Source organism: Astatotilapia calliptera, chromosome 6, assembly GCF_900246225.1.
Source record: "Astatotilapia calliptera chromosome 6, fAstCal1.2, whole genome shotgun sequence".
Taxonomy (NCBI): Eukaryota; Metazoa; Chordata; class Actinopteri; order Cichliformes; family Cichlidae; genus Astatotilapia; species Astatotilapia calliptera.
In genome coordinates this window covers 25749268-25770016 of record NC_039307.1, presented here as the reverse complement: position 1 = coordinate 25770016, position 20749 = coordinate 25749268, and the positions used below count along the sequence as shown (strand labels likewise).

The 20749-nt window shown below is 43.5% G+C and overlaps 1 protein-coding gene across 2 annotated transcripts in view; it reads left to right on the top strand.

The window, feature by feature from the left end:
- Positions 1-16951, top strand: part of znf827 (zinc finger protein 827) — an 83691-nt gene extending 66740 nt beyond the window's left edge. For both annotated transcript variants that reach the window (XM_026171344.1, XM_026171342.1), the window contains exons 9-14: positions 3230-3367; positions 4528-4699; positions 6584-6750; positions 10351-10560; positions 11551-11728; positions 14931-16951. In XM_026171344.1, coding sequence (XP_026027129.1) covers positions 3230-3367; positions 4528-4699; positions 6584-6750; positions 10351-10560; positions 11551-11728; positions 14931-15984 — 1919 coding nt within the window. In that variant the 3' untranslated portion in view covers positions 15985-16951. The remainder of the gene's footprint in view (positions 1-3229; positions 3368-4527; positions 4700-6583; positions 6751-10350; positions 10561-11550; positions 11729-14930) is intronic.
- The last annotated feature ends 3798 nt before the right edge of the window (positions 16952-20749 follow it).

Sequence of the window (20749 nt, the reverse complement as noted above, 5' to 3'; positions counted from 1 at the left end):
CTCTGCAGAAAAGTCGAGCTGACTGTGCGTGATCTTGCTTTGACAGTTCCGAAACTCTGCGAGGAGACGGTGTGACGCAGATGACAGAACATGAACAAAGATATGCTAGATAAATTCAGTAGTTTGCATATGGAGGCTAGAGAGGCGATTTTTAAATGCGTGAAGCTGTGTGAGTCACTGCAGCAGCAGTGAAATGTCCTTTCACACCAACATCTGTTCTTTACCAGTTGCCACTAAACATGCCCCCAAAATGCCACAAAACAATCTTTGCTTTTTTTCCCTCATTGTGGTATTCAAACCCACACGAGTAGCTCATCGGCTGGCTAGACGGTATGTTTTAGGACAGCCTTTAAAAAAATAAAAAAAAAATAAAAAAAGTGATAGCGAGCAGTTGTTAAATATCAACAGTGGACTGAAGTGCACTGATTTCCATCTGCAAAGAATCTAACTCTGAGCTAGTGGGAGGAATGAGCAGCATTTTTTCCTTTTCTTTATCGTCATTTTAAAAAAGAGAGACTAAAGAATTTTTAAAGATGCCTTTTTCACCTTTTAATGTCTTGCACATAGAAAGGTTTTGGCCAAGGCTACCTGTGTAGCCTGTTCCCTGAACAGCATAGACATTTGTAAATAAAATTTCTGCCTTCATTCATGGTAGTTGTACACCACAATGGGGTACATGCTTTTGCGCTCGTGAATTACTCCTTGCTCTATTCATATGGTGGGGGTTAGTTCAAAGCTGTAACTTCTATTCTTCAGCGTCTGTCAAAGCAAGTGAAAATTCTCAGTGTTATTCTTTTTATGTCTTTCCTTCCATCCTCTCCCAAATGAAAGAGGTGAAATACAGCGAGGAGAGTTACAGTGGTGTGCTTGTGCTGCAGGCTTCAGAGCAAAGGACTTGTGCTTGCTGTTGACATTAAGAATGCATTTAGACTGCATCCCACCTGCAGGCTAAACAATGAGCATCTGTCAAATGGTGGCAGACAGGTTTCACTCTCGTGGGTTAGCAAATTAGCCCGCGGTGTATCAGTCGTCTGCTGTTCAGACGAAGGGAATTAAGACTTTTTCATATTTATATGCCTGAAAATGTTTTGATTATGGGGCATATTTTCTCAAACAAGCCTTTTTTACCTTTCAAGCTTTTGGCTGTCGAACAGATTTTACCTTACAATCATCAAAAACGTGAACGCAGATTATAATTAAAATGCATTCGTAAAGAAGGAACTAACAAAACATGTCACCATTCTGTTTCATTTGCCCCGTTTCTTGTCCTGGTGGGTGATGGGTAGGCACACACAGGCACCTTTATGAATGTGAAACTATGTGAAATTATTACATTAGATTAGAAAATGTTTATGTACCCTTTTAAGAGCCAAATACTATGACCACCCCTGCTTAACACACCTTTTGCATGCTGTAAGTGTCGTGTAGTATCTGGTCCCAAGATGGTTGCAGCAAATCCTTTTAATTCAATTCAAGTTTATTTATATTGTGCCAATTCTTAACATTTGCCTCAAGTGCTTTACACTGTAAGGTAAAGACCCTACAGTATTATGGAGAAAAAAACCCCATGAGCGAACATTTGGCAACAGTGGGAAGAAAAAACGTATTTTTAACAGGAAGGAACCTTCAGCAGAACCAGGCTCTGTGACGGCTATCCTGCACATCTGGTTAGAGCATAAGCTTATTGCAGCATAACTATCCAGACCTATAAGCTTTATCAAAAAGGAAACTTTTAAGCCTAATCCTACAAGTAGAGAGGGTGTCTGTCTCCCAAATCCACCCTGGGAGTTGGTTCTACAGGCAAGTGGCCTGATAGCTGAAGGCTCTGCCTCCCATTTTACTTTCAAAAACTCTTTGAATTACAACCAAGCTGAAGGTCTGAGAGCAAAGAGCTCTGTTAGGATAAGTCTTTAAGATATGACAGCGCCTGATTTTTCAAGACTTTATATGTGAGGAGAAGGATTTTAAATTAAATTCTGGATTTAACAGGGAGCCAGTGTAAGACGTTTGAGTTGGAGCGCGCATTGTTGGACTCGGCTGAGTCTTGTTCAAGCGTGTCCCCTTTAAAGCACCTTGAGGCAACTGTTTTTGTTATTTGGAGCTATATAAATCAAATTGCATTGAATTAAATTTTATTAAAAGCCTGTCAACATTATACTTTAAGCTGTCAAGAGATTTTTTTATTTTTTTTTTAAACCCAGTTGTCGTGCCATGGTCACTTGGTCACTGTTAAAGCTGAGAAACTTTGACTCTTATCTGATGACCCTTAGGGACATGGGCCATGTTTTGGAGCTGCTGCTGTACCCAGAGAATATATGGGCCAAGAATTTTGCTCAGATGTAGTTGTTACTACAAACTGCATTCAAAAAGCTTCCTGTACCGCAGTCTGGATATTCACTTTCAAATATGCAATTATAAGGATAATTCAGTGCACCAGATCATGTTTCCTGCATTCAGTAAATTGACCTGCAGAACCAGCCTTTCCCTAAAGGTTTAATATATCTCTGACCATGACACATGCTGCTGTTATGAAATATCCAACATTGTTTGTTTCACTGTGGAGTGAGAATAATGTTTTGGCTCATCAGGGTAAATTTCAGGACGGCTTAGATTATGTCAGCTGGATGCAGGAGGGCAAAAAATGGCTGGCATTGTTCTGTCCACAGTTCAAAAATAAACCTTACATATTTAAATTCACTAATAAGTATGAAAATTACAGTGTACACGCAAGATGTCCTTTTACTGCTGCTGTTTATCCTGCTGGGCTGCTGTTATTACTTTCTGCCTGTCCTGTGAAAAAAAAAACGGCCTGGCTGCTAGGTCAATAATTATTAGATCCTGTCCTCAAAGAAAGCAAAGAAGCAGATTTCTTCAAATGTGAAAATATTTCTCAACGAACATATGAACGGACGAGTGCGCCTCGATAAAGCTGCGTTACTGGTCTGAGGAGGGAAGTAACTGGGGCATCGTAGCGGGCTAATGTTGAAGCCTCATATCCCACCTGACAATAGATTATTGAATAAAAAGAAAATGCTTAAAACAGACGAGGAAAGCAAAGGTTACCCAATAATCCAGAGAACACTGTGGTTAGTAGAAGCTCACTTAGCACAGCAGTGCATGTAGAGCGTAAGTAACTTTGGCTGAGTTACAGCAGTCTGCAGTCGTTTCTGTAGCTGGCAGCAAATGATGGGAACGGTTTTCTCCGTGTGTGTGCACGTGTGTGTTCTAGACTCGGAAAAGGATGACGGAGAGCTGGGAAATGGGATCGCCCAGTGGAGATTAAACGAACAGCTCTTCCCCTGTCCCATTTGTGGCAAGGTGTTTGGTCGACAGCAGACCCTTTCTAGACACCTCTCCCTGCACACAGGTAAGTCACCGCCAGCATGCTGTGACGTCTTCTCCGTTCAAGTGCAGGCATTAGGTATTCACCTGTGTTGTTGATGCTGCCCACAGTAAATAAATAAGGTTGACTAGACTAGATTACCCTTCCTTTAAAGAGATTACTACCATGATTAGTCTCACTGGGAAAACTGCCCGTCTAATTACCCAGCTAGAAGGATGCCACGGAGTATACACACACACACCCACACCCCAGTAATTCTGATACTGCTACGATTGGTTAGCTCTTTCACTTTCTCTCTGGGAGTCTGCCTCACTCCCTTGTGTCCTGATTACCCTGTGTTTTTCAGACTCGGCCCGCCTTTGCACCCCATCGATTCATTCTACCCCATCGCCGTCTTCCACAACTCTCCACTCTCCTCATTCCTTATTGGTTAAAAATGAATTAATAAATAAATAAAATGATTCTCCTGTTTGTAAAGTTTTTGTCTGTTCAGGATTAGTAACAAATAACTATACACACACAAAGTGCACAAATGGAGACTAGTGTACAAAATGCCCCCACACAATTGGACATGCTCTCACATTTAGCGTGCACACACTGCACGACATGCACGCTCACCATCTGAGAGTGTTGGCTGTGAACAGCTTGGCCACACCACGGAGAGCAGAAGCAGGGGCATATGTCAGTGTGATGGTCTTTTTGGTTTCCCCGGCGACATAAAGGTTGCCTGGCTTCGTGTCCTTGGGGCAAATGGCGTATGTGTGTGTGCGCGCGCGTGTCTTTGTGTAAGCATGTGTGTGTTTGAGCTGGATGTGCTGTTATGTTAATTTGTTTTCAGATAAAGAGAAGTGTGTTTTTGCGTGGATTTCATAGCGCTCGCAAATTATTGGGAGATGATGTTCATGTGTGCCTGTTGTTTTTTTTTTGTTTGTTTGTTTGTTTGTTTTGTTTTGTTTTGTTTTGTTAAAACATCTTGTGGTATCTACATGTTTTTCCCAGAAATCTGGGGATCAGGTTTACAGTTGGGGTCGGGCGAAGGTGAGGCAGGGTTAAGCGTTAAGTAATTAGGTTTAGGCTTGCTTTAAAAGCTCGGAGGCTGAGCGCAACTTAATGAAATATCATCTGAGGTGATGTTTACAGTAACCCAGGGTCGTGTGTGTCTGTGTGTGTGTCTTTCCTTGCAGAAGAGAGGAAGTACAAGTGTCACCTGTGTCCTTATGCAGCCAAGTGCAGGGCTAACCTCAATCAGCACCTGACCATCCACTCTGTCAAGCTGGTCAACACAGATGCTGAGCAGATTGTCAGCGCTGTTACAGCTGACTCCACCGAGCGCAAGAACTGCCCGTACTACTACAGGTAGGACCACGTGTTACCACCACACCTGCTGAGGACATCTCAAGCCAGTACCCCATAGTGGATTTAGGCTTTTCAAAAAAAAAAAATATATATATATATTTATTTCTCTGATGCACAATTACACCCTCTCTCTGCCACTGCTACATGTTAAAGGTTTGTTTTCATTTTATCTGAAACATGCTCGTTCGCCTTCTTGCTAAAGGTTCAGATGAGGAGATGAAGTAGATCTGCTCTTGTGTCTGTGCTTTTCACATGAACCAAGACCCAGTGAACAGTTGTGCAAAAGTCCCACATTTCCTTATGTTTTGCTGGGAAGCTGAGAAATGAGTGTTGCAGAAATATGTTAGCGATACATGGAAATACAGTATAAAAAAACAAAACAGAGTTTGAAATTCTAACAAGCTTGAGAAAGTCAACATTTGGTGTGACCACCTTTATTCTTCAAAACAGCCTGAACTCTCTTAGCAGGTTTTCCTCTGACTTCTTTAAGTAGTCTTCAGGATTAGTTCTCCAGGTTTCTTGAAGGATAATCAAAGCTCTTCTCTGGATGTTGGCTGCCTTTTGTTCTTTTCTCTGTCAAGATGATCCCACCCTGCTTCAATAATGTCGCGTTCTGGGCTCTGGGGAGGCCAATCTATGACTGATGGTGTTCCACTGCATGTGTGTTTGTGTTTTGTTTTTAAATCCAGGATGCTGGACACTTTCCTGTGCTCATAATTCCGTCATTTTTCACAAGACCCCCAACAACCCTGGCTGAAATCCAGCCCCAAACCATGACACAGTGTCCACGGTGTTTTACAGATGACTGTAGGCACTCACTTGTTGTATTTTTCAGTCCAATTCGTGTTTAATGTGGAACACTTCAGCTTTTTCTCTTCCTTAAGAATGACTTCTTGACAGCCAACCTTCCACTGAGACCATTTGTGATGGAGCTTCAGTGAACAGTAGATGGATATCAGCTAAAGAGCCAGATGCATCTGTCTGGTCCTGTGTCGGGTCTTTGCTGTTTTTGTTTGTTTTTCTATTTTTTCTGGATCTTTTAAGGATGTCTAAAATTGCTGTCCATAAATCAATTTATGATTGATAGTTTTTATTTGATTTGTTTTGTTTGTTAGCCCTGCTATCTTCTTTTCTCCTCCTTGTCCAGTTTTGTAAAAAAAAAAAATTAAGGACATACTGGACACCAAATCAAGAATCAAGCTTTTGGGGAATCATCTTGTTGGTATAAAAATGGTCTTTTTTGCATTTTTGTAGAATCAGCTATTTGTGTGACACGCTGCTAGTTAGGACCTGAATCAAGTATTTAAAATTGGTTCATCCCTTCAGTTAGGTGCCCTTTTTCTAATTAATTAATTTGTTTTTTTGCTATTGCACAACAACACTTTAAAATAAATTAAAATAGGTCTTGTTCCTTGGAAGCAAAACATAAAGTACTGTAGCTTAGCATAAAGAGTGGTGTGGCTTTTTTGGAGGACAACAAACAAATAAACTCAATTGTGGGGTTTTTATTATATATATTTAAAAATAAACAGCTACTCTGTTCTGGTAAAACAGCTTGGATTTTGATTTGTGAGCAGCTTGGTTGAACAAACAGAACTTAGCTAATCATCTCTTCTTTCTGTAAATGTCTGCAAAAAAATCTAACTGGATGAATTTCCAAGGTGTAACTGGACACTTTAATGTGTCCAATGTCTTTTAAAATAGGTCAGTTGCACTATTTCTGAATTGTATGTTATCTTCAGCAGTCTTTATCACGTTGAGAGGAATGTAGCTACAACATACCATTTGGCAGTTCTTGCAGGGAAAATCTAACACTGAAGCGGCCCGTCGGCCTCCTCTCATTCTCACCCTCTTCCTCCTTCTTCCTCTCTGTTCTCTGTCCAGCTGCCATGTGTGTGGTTTCCAGACGGAGCTGAATGCCCAGTTTGTCAGCCACATGTCGCTCCATGTGGACAAGGAGCAGTGGATGTTCTCGCTCTGCTGCAGCGTCTGTGACTATGTGTGCATGGAGGAGACCGACATGAGGAACCACATCAGCACTGGGCACACAGGTACAGATAGCTGGCCTGACTTTTGGTGGTGACAGCACTGATGAGAGAGTCTTTGATTTTTATTTTTGTTTGATTGTTTGTATGTGTATTGTTGGAGTGAGCTGATGATCAGTTTATGGAAGAAAATGTTAGGAAAGTTCTGCAAAAAGAAAAAATACGCTCCAACTCATCAGCAAAGCATGAAATATTCACACAATTTGCTTTTTTTTTTTTTTTTTCTGTTTTTCCTAAACAGAAAAAGCTCACCCTCTGGCGAGGCTGAAATATTAGACTTTACTGTTTCAGCCTCCTGCTCTGTCTCATTAGCTGCTGGAAGGCTAATGTTAGCTGCGTGTTAGCATACTGCTGCCACGCTACTCGCAGCTTTTTGAATGATTCACATTTCACCGTTTCCCTCCTCGTCTGCTCTCCTCGCGTCTAGTCCCACCCACAAGAGGATGCAAGGAGTCCAGGCAAAAAGCGTCCTTGAATCTGAACCTCATTTTTAAAGCGACTGGTTCTGTGTGACATGTGGCAGAGATGCATGGCCTGCCCGCTGTTACACTGTCACAGCCTACTGTTGGATAGCAGATGTCAGATGAGACTACCGGCGTTCAGGAAGAGCTTTTATATTTCAACTTAATAACTCAACATTTCATGTTATTTTCTTATTATTTTGTATCTTAGGATGTTAATTGTATTTAATTTAAAAAAAAAAAACACTTTTGGCTTCTGAATGGCAAAAAATGACTTGAATTGATGAATTTCTTTTCAGCAGCAGAAACAAGCTTCTCATAGATGCACTTAATGGATAAGGAGGAAGACTTAGTTGTAGAGTCCTCCTCATACCATGGGCCAGATTTACTAAAGGGGGGGAAGGCGCTATACTCCTGTGGTTAGTTTTACGGGTGATTTACAGATGTTGCGCTCTAAATCACTTGCGTCTTTTTTTGAATATCGAGCGCAAAACATGTCTTTTTTCCATCTGAAATGTTGGTGTAATTGGCAGTAAATCAAAGTTTTTGTGCATGATTTAAATATTCCCCTCCAGATATTAAAGAAAGGAACTAAAAGAAATACAATATTTTCTTTTTCACACCTAAACCTAATTTGGTGTAAAACGTATAGGTGTTATCTGTGTCTCACGCCTCTGTAATATGTCATGGGTGCAAACGGTGCCACAGAGGATACATCTGCGCACCCTCAATCAGGCCTCCTCTCTTCGTTCCTGCCTCCTCTCAGTGCGTTCTAGGAAACGATAGATGTTTCAGAACGGCACACTAACATGATTTCCCGGTCACAGGTAGGAGGAGATGAGGAATCACGTAAACTCGATGGAGAACTCTTTCCCATATGGGCGGGACTTAACCGCACTCTGCGTCTTTTAATCTCCTTTCCGCTCGCTGTTGTTTCTGCGGGTCCTCAGACCTGTTCTGCAAAAGCACCCGATTCAGCTCCCGCAGAAAAAGAGATTTATGGAGTTATTTTCAAAATTACTCTCGCATGGAAGAGTGGGTGGTAGCTTACACATTGTGGCTCTTGGTCGCAGCTCAGAATATAAATACAGTGCGGTATTTGGACAGTGACACATTTTCTATTATTTTGGCTCTGCACTCCAACACATGGAGTTTAAATTTAAACAACGGGTGAGGTTAAAGAGCTCTCCCCCCCCTTAGCAGCGCAGATAGGGCGAGCAGGGCAATCGTAGGGCTCCTCCTCTGCTCACCTTGTCTGTATGTGAACAACTTAAAGGTAAAGTGCTCGGTAATAAGCATTTGAGTTGGCTGGTGTATGTGCGTTTTGTGAACAGATATCAAATTTGAGAGAAATAAAAAGCATAATCACAGCAATATAAACTCTGCCACTGTTTAAATATTTATGGGCTGCTTTTGTGTAATTAAAGGAAATCACTATGGGCTGTTTTAAGCAAAAACATCTTAATGTAACCCTTGATAAAAACACATTTCCGAGGACAGAGGGAAAGACGAGCGGCAGAGCTGGGTTTCATAAACAAGTCTCCTCCAATCGACCTTCTTTGGACTTTTAAAGCTGCTGGTCTGAACCTCTGGTGGTCGATATGACTGTTTTTGTCTAAAACAGCTTTGTCCAGTTTATTGCTGACGTTGTGCTCCTCTGCTAGTGCTCCTTGTTTGTGTGTGTGTTTGCTCCTTATGTGTGGGTGGGAGGGTGGGATTGTCCGGCCCAGACAGCTGAGGGGTCTTTCAGAGGCCACGGCGGCCTTGTTTATCTGAGAAGGTTGGCCCTTATCGTGCCTGAGGGGGGGGGAAATCAATAGGTCTCGGGTCCTTTTGGAGACGAGCTGGGTTTACGATGCCACTTTGGCCATCTTTTAAGTCTCTCAGCGTCTCTTGGCATTTATCTCAGCTTCGCACAAGATGGACACCAGTGGCAAACGCACAAACGGTGGCGGGAGGGGGTACGAGCGACTTCAACTGTAGAAACGTGCATCCCGCCTTTTTTCGTGAGGGATGTTTTAATGATTTGTCAAAGGTCCTGCCCATTTTTGGTGAAGTGTCAAAACTTCAGGTGGTCGGAGAGGGTGGGCTCAGCAGCCTGTCAGATGTGTGGACACACCCAGGCGCGAGATGGCAGAGAGCTCACCGGGTGTTTGAGCCGACCCCCTCCGGTGAAGTTTGCAGTGAGTGGGGGGTGGCGGGGGCTTGTGTGGGTGGGATTTCATAAGAAGGGAGGAGTGAAAATTTGCCTCTTTATTTCTCTTTATCATAAATGTTGCTGGACAGTCACAGAAAAGTTATTCTGTGAAAGAAAATTAAATATTTCTCAGTTAAGTGTGTTTTAAGGTCGAGTCTCGGTGGCTCAGGGCATTCCCTCCCCGCTTGCATCTTTTGCCATTAGCCTTTGGGATATTATAAGAGAAGGCCAGCAGATGATAAATACTGCAGCAAAGGAGACAGAGGCACGCTGTATTTAAAAGCTGCTGAGACCGTGCTGTGAATGACCCTGGTATATTTAGATTTGATTGAAGGCGCTTCGTCATCTTGTGATACCAGGCGGGGGGAGACACATGTGCGCTGCATGTGCACATTCCTGTACATTTTATGCTTGTGTGTGTGTGTGTGTGTGTGTGTGTGTACTAGGCTGTTATTAAAAAGGTAGGTCAACCATTTCAGGATCGGTGCAGGCTTTTCCTCCCTCCTTTTTTTTCTTTTCCTCTCCCTCCTGAGTGAATGCCCTTTGTTGAGCTGTGCCCTGAGATGCTCCCGCCATCTTAGCTCCTTTGGCCATGACCCGAGCTCCTCGCCCCTCCCTCCCTGCCGCCCCCTCCGCTCTTTATTCCCTCTCTTTTCCTACTGAATTGCAGACTTACAGACGGGGATCAATAAAAGCACACTGCATCTTGATTGGACTGGCAGCAGGGCCTCAGTCAGAGCTCAGGACCATCGAGCCTGCCTGTTTTCATTCTGTTTGTGTATGTGTCCGTGTGCGTAACAATGGGGATCTAGAAACCGATGATGTGTCGCTCACAGATTGTGTAGATTTTTATTTTCTCTTCACTGCCCCTGCAGTTTCTCTCCCCTGCTTATTAGATCCTACCAACAAACGTTTCTTTCTCTCTGTGCTCCGCCCTCCGGCGTCCAGGTCTGAACTCGAGAAGTCCCCTCAGCGAGACCAAGAGCACCTCATCCTCCCTCTCGGCCCTCAGCGACTCGCTCAACAGCTCGGAGGGCGGAGACCTCACCCACGGTAACGAAGAACTCAAGAGCCTGTTAGCCCCGCCCTCCTCCGCCGGCAGCCAGTCCAGCTCCGGAAGCCACTCGGGATCAGGAACCGAGGACAAGTCTGACAAAGGCAAGGGACTGTGGGAACTGTTGCACCCAAATACACTTTCAAAGCCCCTGAAATCTCCACAAACTGAATTATTCATTTCTAAATGAGCAAGAATCAGAGTTTAGGTGTTCTGAAAAAGTTGTTTAAAGTGACCAAACAAGCAAAACTGACATGTTTTTGAAACCTCGCTGGGGTCAAACTGATCAACAAATCTCTTGGCCAAACAGTTTGAGGGTACTCCTCTGATTGAGAAAGTGAGTATTAAAGAGATCCCGTCTCCATAATTACCCTTGTCTTTTGAAGATCTATTAAGACTAAATGCTTTGGTCAGGAAGGTGCACGCTGGGCGACGGGCTCAAGAAGACGGGACAACGCCCCCAAACCGATTCCGTCCTTCAAAAACACACTCATTAATTCTCAACCAAGCACAGCCAATGAGTACATACTAACTTGATTCACTTAATTGTATTCATATGTGGTCTCATCGAGGATGCTGTGAATTGTTTTTTTTTTTTTTTTCCTTTTATTTGGATGCTCTGCAGATTTTATCCATGAAGGTTAGTTTACTCTAAATGAGAGTCTGTGTACAAAAACCATGTCCCGTGTTCTGAAGTCTGTCTGTACTGTAGAACAGAAAGAGGTTTTTGTTACAGAGCGGTAAGGGGTCATTTTGTTGCAAGAACTGCAGGGTCGTGTGTTTTTTAAAGAGCTCGAGCCCTTTTTTGGACTCAGTCAGGATATTACAGCCGCTGCTGCATCTCCTTGGACGTCCACTTTCATGATCTGTCTCTCGTGAGCCCCTTTGCTTGAACAGAAGTGCAGAGGAATTTTATTCCTGCAGCCTAAGAGGGCATTATTACACCTGACCTCTCCCTGTATCTGAACTCTCTCTCTCCCCTTAGCAGATGGGCAACCTCTGAGATTTCGTCCAAATGCAGATCAGCTTTCTACAAAAAAACAAACCCGGTCTTAATACTCACCGTTCTCCTCCTCCTCTTGCTCTCTCTCCAGGTTTCGAGTGCGTCTTCTGCAATTTTGTGTGCAAGACGCGCAGCATGTACGAGCGCCACCTCCAGATCCACCTCATCACACGAATGTTTGAGTGCGACGTTTGCCACAAGTTCCTCAAGACGCCCGAGCAGCTGCTGGAGCACAAGAAGTGCCACACCGTCCCCTCCGGAGGGCTCAAGTAAGGAAAGCAAGTACAGACAGAGGTTCCTAACTCCGCCCGTCCTTCCCCTCCCTTCCCCTCTCAATTCACTACACACAAAAATCACATACTGTATATACACACTCATTAGAGTACCTCGTGGGGTGTGCTTGTAACTTATTATAAATGCAACATTTTTAAAAAATGCACAAGCATATATAAGCATTATTCATTTAAATAAGAGCTGATTGTAACCAACACGTTTTTTAATTTGAAGATTATTTGGGCCGCATGCCTTTAATCGCCTAACCTCCCTTTTAATGGTTATTATCTGCGGCCAGCAAATGAAATGATACTTGATTCAGTTTTTCTCAACAGCCTGTCTTGGCAAGTCCAACTTATTAGACAGCGGTCTGTGGGTCTGCAGTGGCTGTTGTGAACAGAAGGGAGAGTGGAAAGGAGATGGAAACGGGCTTCCCCTCAGGGTCTGTTGTTCCTCTGCCCACAGCTAACAGGCATGCCAAGGAAAAAATATCTTAGGAAACCTGCATTCCACAAAACTACTTCCCTCCCTCCTCAAAATAACAGACACATGGTGCACTCTGCTGTTGATTATATAAAATTTGTTGGCACACCCCTAAAAGATAATCAAGCGCGTTACAGGCACCCCATAATCACAAATGTCTAAATCACTCGCAGTCTGTTCAGTCTAAATGCATGCAGTGGAAAGAATGAACAGCCTTTAAATACCAGTGTGAACAAACACACATGCACACTGCATATGGTTCCGTTATTTTTAATGTATTCTGATAAAGCAGCCTTGTTTTTATTATGCTACAGTCACACTAGAAGAAAACGGCAGTCGGAGACCGCAGTGCGACCAAAAGTATTGCGACTGTGCGCAATCAATTTGAAGTTGTTAAATTTTTAGAGACTAAGTCTGCAACCGCTTGTGGTCAGTTTTGCCTTCAAAGCAACTTTGGCACATCAAGATGGAGATAAAACGGCAATAGGCTGGAGTCGGTCGGCTATCCGTTTCAATCTAGCAATCAGTCAACTAAATTGCAAATCTGTTGTCGTCTACATGCACAGAATTTCATATTAACTACTTACGTTCAGAGTCCAGCGAGAACCTCAGAAATATCTCCACAAATAGTGACGTAGTTGCCGCAGGACAAATATTTGACTACAAAGTGACATAGGCGCTCTGCGACTTCTGTGGCTTTTATAGGAATATAATGGAATGCAGCCAGTCTGCAACCAGTTGTGCTCATGGTTGCAGACTGACTCTGACTGATTGTAAGATGTTGGCAGTCTGTTGATAAACTAATCAGCAGCTATTTATAAACCTTCACCAATCTGTCTGAGAGTCGCTGCACTCAGACCATGAGTGTTTTCAAACCGGTTGCCTCCCACTAGGAGACCTGTGCGATCAAAAGTGGTCACAGAGAGGCTGAGAGTTCTGCGCACTCAGCTGCCGAATGTGGAAGAAATTCAGCGCAAACACCGGACAACCACCAACTTTTCCTCTAGTGTGACTGAGCCATTAGCACCGACTGTGTGTACAGCTCTCGTCTCCTCACGCTTCCCTCTCCATCACCATACTCCAGTCCCACAGGAGCCTTTGTTGTACTGTGACACGTCCTTGTGACATTTCAGGCCTGTCAAGCTAACATAAAACTCATCTGCTGACCTCAGCACCCCCCCCCCACACACACACACACACACACACACACACACACACACTGATAATGTACCAATGTACTTAAACACACCTTTAGCTTCGGCCATGTTAACGCCACTCTGGATACAAGATTCAAGCTTCTGTATGTGTCTTAAAAAGTAAATGCAGATGTTTTGTGAAGATTCATTTCAAGCAACACGAGTCATGTTTTGTTTTTGTTCTCGAGTCTCTCACACAACTCCAGTCCCGTGCATGTGCAGAACCATCGAATATCATTATGAATACCGCCTCATCTTGTCACGAAAGACCTGTGTTGTACATTTTTTTGTTTTTTTGTAGTTTTTTTTTTTTTTTTTTTTTCTGTTCAGCCATCAGTGAAGTTCTCAACATTGCTATAAATGTGTGGAAATGGTAGCATTTCACTGAATGAAAACAGGAAGCTGCTTAACAGAGTTGCACTGACTTTTATCTCATCTGAAAATACGAATGCAAAAATGACACAAGAAGCCCCTTCATAGCTCGAAGACCTGCACGGCGTCTTTTAGTCGTTACCTCGACACGTTGCTGCTAGCTGTAGTGCGAGCGATTAAATGTAAAGGACTTCTTGTTTAATGATTTAACTGTTTGTCTGGTGTACGTTTCTGAAGCCAGATTAATTTTTTATGGTACAGTATACAAATAATATAGACCTGGATAGAGGACATTTTAAACGGGAAGAACAGAGCTCTTTTGATGTCTGCGTATTCAATTCGCTCCAGCTCGACTCGTATACCTTACTGTTAACATCTGCATATGTGACCTTCTGCCAGACTCTTACTTTCTTTAAGCCACTTTTATATTTACTAATAAAAGCAGGCAGAATTAAGCCAACTAGAAAAATGTTAAAGAACCTTCGGGGAAAATTGCTTTTCGATTGCCTGCATTTTCTTACCCCCCCTTTGAGCCCAGATCAATACTTTTTTTTTTCTTCACCCTTCCCTCCCCCCTCCCATCCTGTGTGCGCACACACACATGTATGCACTCGAGCAATGTAAAGTGTTTCTGTATATGTAGGAGTGTGTAGAGAGGGAGAGAGGGCCTTGACCATTTCGAGGTTTTTCTGAGGTAATTCTGTTCTGCAGGGTTTGTGAAGCGCTTTGGGGCCCAGAGCAGATGAAAGGTGCTATTTAAATGTAAGTGCCACTCCATTCCTTCATTTCCCTTCATGTCCTACTGCTCCAATCTTTTTCTCCTGCCTGTCATCTCCCCTACCCCACACTGCCTCACCTTCCTCCTTTCCCTCCCCTCCCCTCTCACACATGCATACCTGGTCACTTCAATTCTTTCACCATTAAACTTCCACACATACCACCACGTGCACACAGAACTGTACATTGTACTCAATTTTCCTTTATCTGTCCTCCTCCTCTTCATCATTCTCGTGTTATTAAGTTTCAAGGTGTCTTACATGGCTGTGGACATACATGTTCCTTTCAGCTGTCTTTTGCTTTTGTGTGTTGTGTCCTCCCTCCCTGCCCCCCTTCCCTTCCTCCCTCCGTCCTTCCTTCCATTAACCAGGTGCCCTTTTTGCATCTACTCCACCAATCGTCCAGCGGCCATGGAGTGCCACCTTAAGACGCACTGTAAGATGGAGTACCGCTGCCGCATCTGCCAGGGACTGTGGCCCGACCAGGCCTCGCTGGAGGCCCACATGCGCAGGCACCGCCTGGGCAACCACTACAAGTGTGAGCAGTGTGGCTACTTGTCCAAGACGGCCAATAAGCTCATCGAGCACGTGCGCGTGCACACGGGCGAGCGGCCCTTCCACTGCGACCGCTGCTCTTATAGCTGCAAGCGCAAGGACAACCTCAACCTGCACAAGAAGCTGAAGCACGCGCCGCGCCAGACTTTCGGCTGCCAAGAGTGCCCTTTCACTACCACACACCCCTTCGTCTTCAGCCGCCACCTCAAGAAACACCAGAGCGGGGGAACGGGGGGGGTGGACGGAGCCTTAGGGGGAGGAGGAGGCGGAGGAGAAGAAGAGGAGGAAGACGAGGAGGCGGTAGGGGAGGAGCTGCCGATGGAGACGTCACCGGGTGGCTCGTCGTTGCAGAAGAGCCAGGAGAACTTCCTGTTTGGCGGCGGCGGTGGTAGCAGCAGCGGAGGCAGCGGGAGCAACAGCCCTCTCATGAGCCTCACGGCATCTCAGGCGCTTCAGTCCGTCGCGCTGTCGCTCACGCTGGGCAAGTCCCAGCAGCTGGACCCCGCCGGCCCCCGGCACGGTTTGGTTAACGCCAACGGCGTTGGCGGCGCCACCCCAAGAGACCCCAGCGGAGCGAGCGTTGCCGGCGACGGCGGCAGCCCCTCCCTCTTCCTCCCTTCTTCCCGCCACATGTTGGAGCAGTACAGGAACTGCGACCGGGCCCACCTCATCCCCCTCACCACCCTGTTCACCCACGACAGCCGCTTCACATTCCACTCCCAGCTCCACTCCAGATGGCGGCCGGCCACGTCTCCTCTCCTCTTCTCCTCCAACTTGGCGTCCCCCTCCCGCTCTTTCCCCTCACCCTCCTCCCACAAACACTCCTTCCTGGCCTACCTGGGACTGATGGAGAGGGCCAAGACTGTCTGACCTCACCCGCCACTCCTCCTCCTCCCCCGCTTCCTCCTCCTTCCCCTTCCTGCTCTTTCCCCTCACTCCTCGGACGGTGGTGTGAATGACACTTGACCACTGCGGCGGGAGCAACCCTTTTTTCCAATCAGACCAGCAGAATAAGCTGGACCAGAGAAAAAAAAAGAAAAAAATAACATTTATAAGAGAAAAAGGCTGTACATGCTAAAATGCATTTATATATAAAAAAGCTGCTTTTCTTATCAGTTCTATCAATTGAATTATTACTACTTCAGCATCAATTACTACTCTCTTTACCTGTTTTTTTGTTTTTTGTTTTTTTTTAATATTTTGTTTTTGTTTGTTGTTTTTTTCCCCTGTTTTTAAGCATCTGAATGACCTGGACCCAGCTGCATTACCTGACGGAACTCTCACTTTTATAGCTAATTTTTCGTTAGTCGTTTCGAGGAGACAAAAAGACGAAAAACAAAACTCGCAAATGCTACAATTTTAGTGCATTTTTGTCTATCGCTATTATGCATCGGAATAGCATGCCTGTTTCTGTGTTTCAAACTAGCTTTGACGTCATTAGGAAGCGAAATTCGAGATATCCTTGAAGTGTTAGCGGTGCAATTGTGGACAGAACCAATGAAACGGAATGCTTTTCAAAAGCAACGCCTCAAACCACGCACTTACTTATTTATCAATCTTGTACATAGTTTTATAGCCCCCCCCCTCTTCCCATCTTTTTTTTAATTTTTTTTTACTTTTATTATTATTATTATTTTTTAAATTTCTGTTTTCTTTTTGTTGTATAATGGTGAAACGGTATTGTGCGTAGCTGCTGGCTGATATCGATTCCATCTCAGAGTTAGTAGTTATTTCTAAGCTCAGAAAAAAATATATGTAAGCTGTGACGATGTAAATATGGAAAATCCGACCTGTCATCAATCAATCTAAATATGAAATATTGCAAAAAAAAAAAAAAGTTACAAACATCCGTTCGTCTCTCCTGAGACGGGATCGATGTCAGAGCAGCGTCACATGCAGAACTATGTATCACGCACCTATACTTAGAAGAGATATGAGATAACTGTTTTGTGGAGGTGACCCGCTCTCGGGTCTAGCGAGCTAGCCCGCAGCAGGCGTCACCGCAGGCCGATTCAATGGTGCTTTTTGGAGCTTTTGTAATTTTTTTGTGTACAAAAAAAAAGGAAGAAAAAAAACTGTTCCAAAATGACTTGAATGAATGTATTTTTGTTTATGTACATGGAGAAAAAAAAGGCGATACAGAAGTGTGAACAGTCAAGAGACGTCTTCAGTGCTGGTAAAGGCGGGGAAAGTTAGTGTTTGGTGGCCTTTCTGTGTCCTCGTTTATTTTTATTCTCATTTTTTTGTCCTTTATTTTATTTTTAACTGAGCCTTTTACATCATAATAAATCGTTTCTACTAGCGTTCATAGAGAGCCCGTGACGAGGCAAAGCTCCTGTAGGTGCCACGATGAAGCCAAGCCGGGCCTCTGTTAGGCCGGCAGACACGGTACTGCTTTTAGTCCCCCCGCCTCCTTCCCTCGTGTCAACCTTTTGAGTTTTAATTGCACTTACTTTAGTTACACTTCAAGCCAAAAGCACTTAAACCTTTTATTTTACCCCCCCCCCCCCCTTTTTTTTTAAGTGCAAACTTAGATCCACCAAGTTAGCATAATGTGAAGTAGGCAGTAGTTGCTGGAAATGACTCAATCAACACCCCTTAGTTTCACATTTAGACGTTTCTGGCGGTGCAAAAGGGTCTGCCTCTGTGAAATCAGAGAAAGCAAATGAATACAAATTGCATGAATTAGACAGTAGAGGTCAAGCTCCCCCTGGGAACTAAAGGTCCCAGGCTAAATTGTGATAGCCAATTTTGCACAGTGCTGCACTTTTTGATTATGAGACTATGTATTTATCCGCGAGAATGCTCGAAAACAAGTCTTTTTTTTGTTTGTTTGGTTTTTTTTGCAAAATGGAGCGGCACAAAAAAAGAGCTTTACCCGTCATCGATCGCGTTTGTGTTTCCTAAGTGGTCTTTAAGCCAAAATCCCTTATTTGTAAAGGGGTTTTTTTCCCTTATTATTTCCATGTGTCTGTTTTTACTTGTGCATTTTCTTTTTTTAAAAATGAAATATTGTTGCATGTTTATTTTGGTTTTTTTTACTTCACTTATGTAAGGTAAAAACAAAACAAAAAAGAAGAACGCATCGATTGGACAGAGAACGTAAATCGTCAAGACCAAATTGTAACTCGTGACGGATTCCATCCTAACATCACGTCCTGCTCTGGAGTGATGCCTCGATTGTCTCCCCCCCTCTTCCTCTTCTTTTTTAAATTCCCGTTTGTTCCTTTTTGTTCTGTCGACGTCTGGCATGCTGTCTCTGGAGTAAAGGGAGCATCTCTCCAGCACACACACAGACACACATACACACACTTTCCTTGTACTATCTATGTTATCTTTTATACTCTAGTGCCACTTGGTGGAAGGAAACCACCTGAGACTTCTGAGAATGAGTCAAACTAATTGTCAGGGTCCAATAGAGGAAAAAAAACAGAGATAAATAATAAAAGAAAAAGAATGTCTCCTCTTGACACCTTTTTAAAATGTCTGCCTTTTTAATACAGCGTAATCATGAATGGCTGCACTTCTTTACATCCTCCCCCCTCCCTGTCTCCCCCCTTTAGTTTGAGTGTAATGTTTAAAAAGGCAACAGGGCTCTCTCCTTTTGAAACCCAGTACTCTTAAGCACTTATTCTCTTTATTTTGCCCAACTGTAAGCAGCACAGTGACCTTTTTTTCTTTTTTTTAATGCTTGACTACCTTTTTGAGCACTTCAGAGTATGCATGACATTGTCCTCTAGTTCTTTAGCACTTAATTGTGTTTCAAACTAACTCCCCCTCGGTTGCATTTAGTTAGCATCACACTGCACTGTCTGCAATCAGTTAGCTTTAAGTTTGGCTGTATTTTATGATTAGAAAAGGCTCAACTATCTTAACTTTTGGCACTCGGTAAAGATTGGTATGTGCTGTACAAAGCTTTTTTTTTTTATTACTCCATTGTCAAGGCTGTACAGGGTTGTGATGATAACTGGTAAATAGATAATTTGTACTTTTTTTTTTTTCTTTTTTTTTTTTTTTTTGGTTTTGTATTTGTTTTTCTTTGTTTGGCATTATTTTATGTTCAACTTGCCAGATCTAAATGTAACAGGATTTGAAAGTAAAGCTTACATCAGATATTATGTCGGCTGTCTTGTCTTTTTCTTTGCGATATTGTTGGATTTCGACGCTCACTTAACCGCACAAAACATCTTCACAGATGTAGGTTTTGGGGGCTTTTTTCCCAATCAGAGACGATGACCAAGACTTTTGGCTGATTTCCCCAAGGCTGTCACCGCAGCAGACCAATGTTGCGTGTTTGATTTGGTGACACTAGATGTCCTCCCATTTGTGTGGGCTTGATACCCAAGACCAGAGTTGGATTAGCTTGTGATCCAACGTTTTTCATACGCCACTTTGCATTCAATCATTAGTTATTATTCATCTCTGGCTCTCTTCCACAGTGTCTCTTTCCGTTTTCTCTCCCCGATGGCTCTTCTTCCTGTTAAAAGGGAGTTTTTCCTTCCCACTGTCGCCAAGTGCTTGTAGCAGGGTCATCTCATTGTTGTTTTCTCTGTTATTACAAGCTCTTAGCTTACAATATAAAACACCTTGAGGTGACGTGTTGTGATTTGGCACTACATAAATAAAATTGACTTGAATGTGTGTCTTCAAAAAAAAATCAAACAAGGGGAACCTTTTGCTTGTGAGGCAGATGTGTTAAACACTACAGTTCAGAGCCATGCTAACAAAGTAGTTTAATTATAAACTGGTTTCAAATTTGTTTAGAAACTGTGAATAAAAATTAAATTAAAAAGACATTAATACAGGCAGATATAATCCATCTATTTTTTTTCCAGTTACCCTATTTAAATTTGCAGGTGGGCTGGAGCCTGTCCAAGCTGTCATGGGCCGAGCATACACCCTGGACAGGTTGCCAATTTATCACAGTGGTAACCGAAAGAAATGAGAGAGCCCATTCACTCACACATGCATACCTACGGAGCACCCAGAAAGCATTCAGAGCGCTTCACTTGTTCCACAATTTGTCACGTTACAGCCTTATTCCAGAATGGATCAAATTCATTTGACACCTTATCGTTTTCCACACAATAACCCATCATGACAAAATAAAAAGCCTTTGCTTGCAATTCTTTCAAATGTATTAATACAAAACAAAAATAGAACACGTACATAAATATTCACAGCCTTTGCTCAACGCTTTGTTGAAGTGCCTTTGGCAGCAATTACAACCTCAGGTCTTTTTGAGTGTGATGCTACAAGCTTGGCAGAACCTCCATCAGGTTGGATGGGGACCACTAGTGCACAGCTATTTTCAGATCTCTCCAGAGATGTTCAAGTCCGAGCTCTGGCAGGCCACTCAAGGACGTTCACATAGTGGTCCCAAAGCCACTGCTTTGTTATCTTGGCGATGCGCTCAGCATCGTTATCCTCTTGGAAGAGGAACCTTCGCAGTTATCATCCCTGTACATTGCTGCACTCATTGTTCCCTCAACCCCTCAGTTTCTGCTGCTGAATAACATCTCAGCATGATGCTGCTACCGCCATACTTCACTGTAGGGATGGGATTGGTCAGGTGATGCCTGGTTTTCTACAGACATGACACTGGGCAAAGACTTCAATCTTTGTTTCATCACAC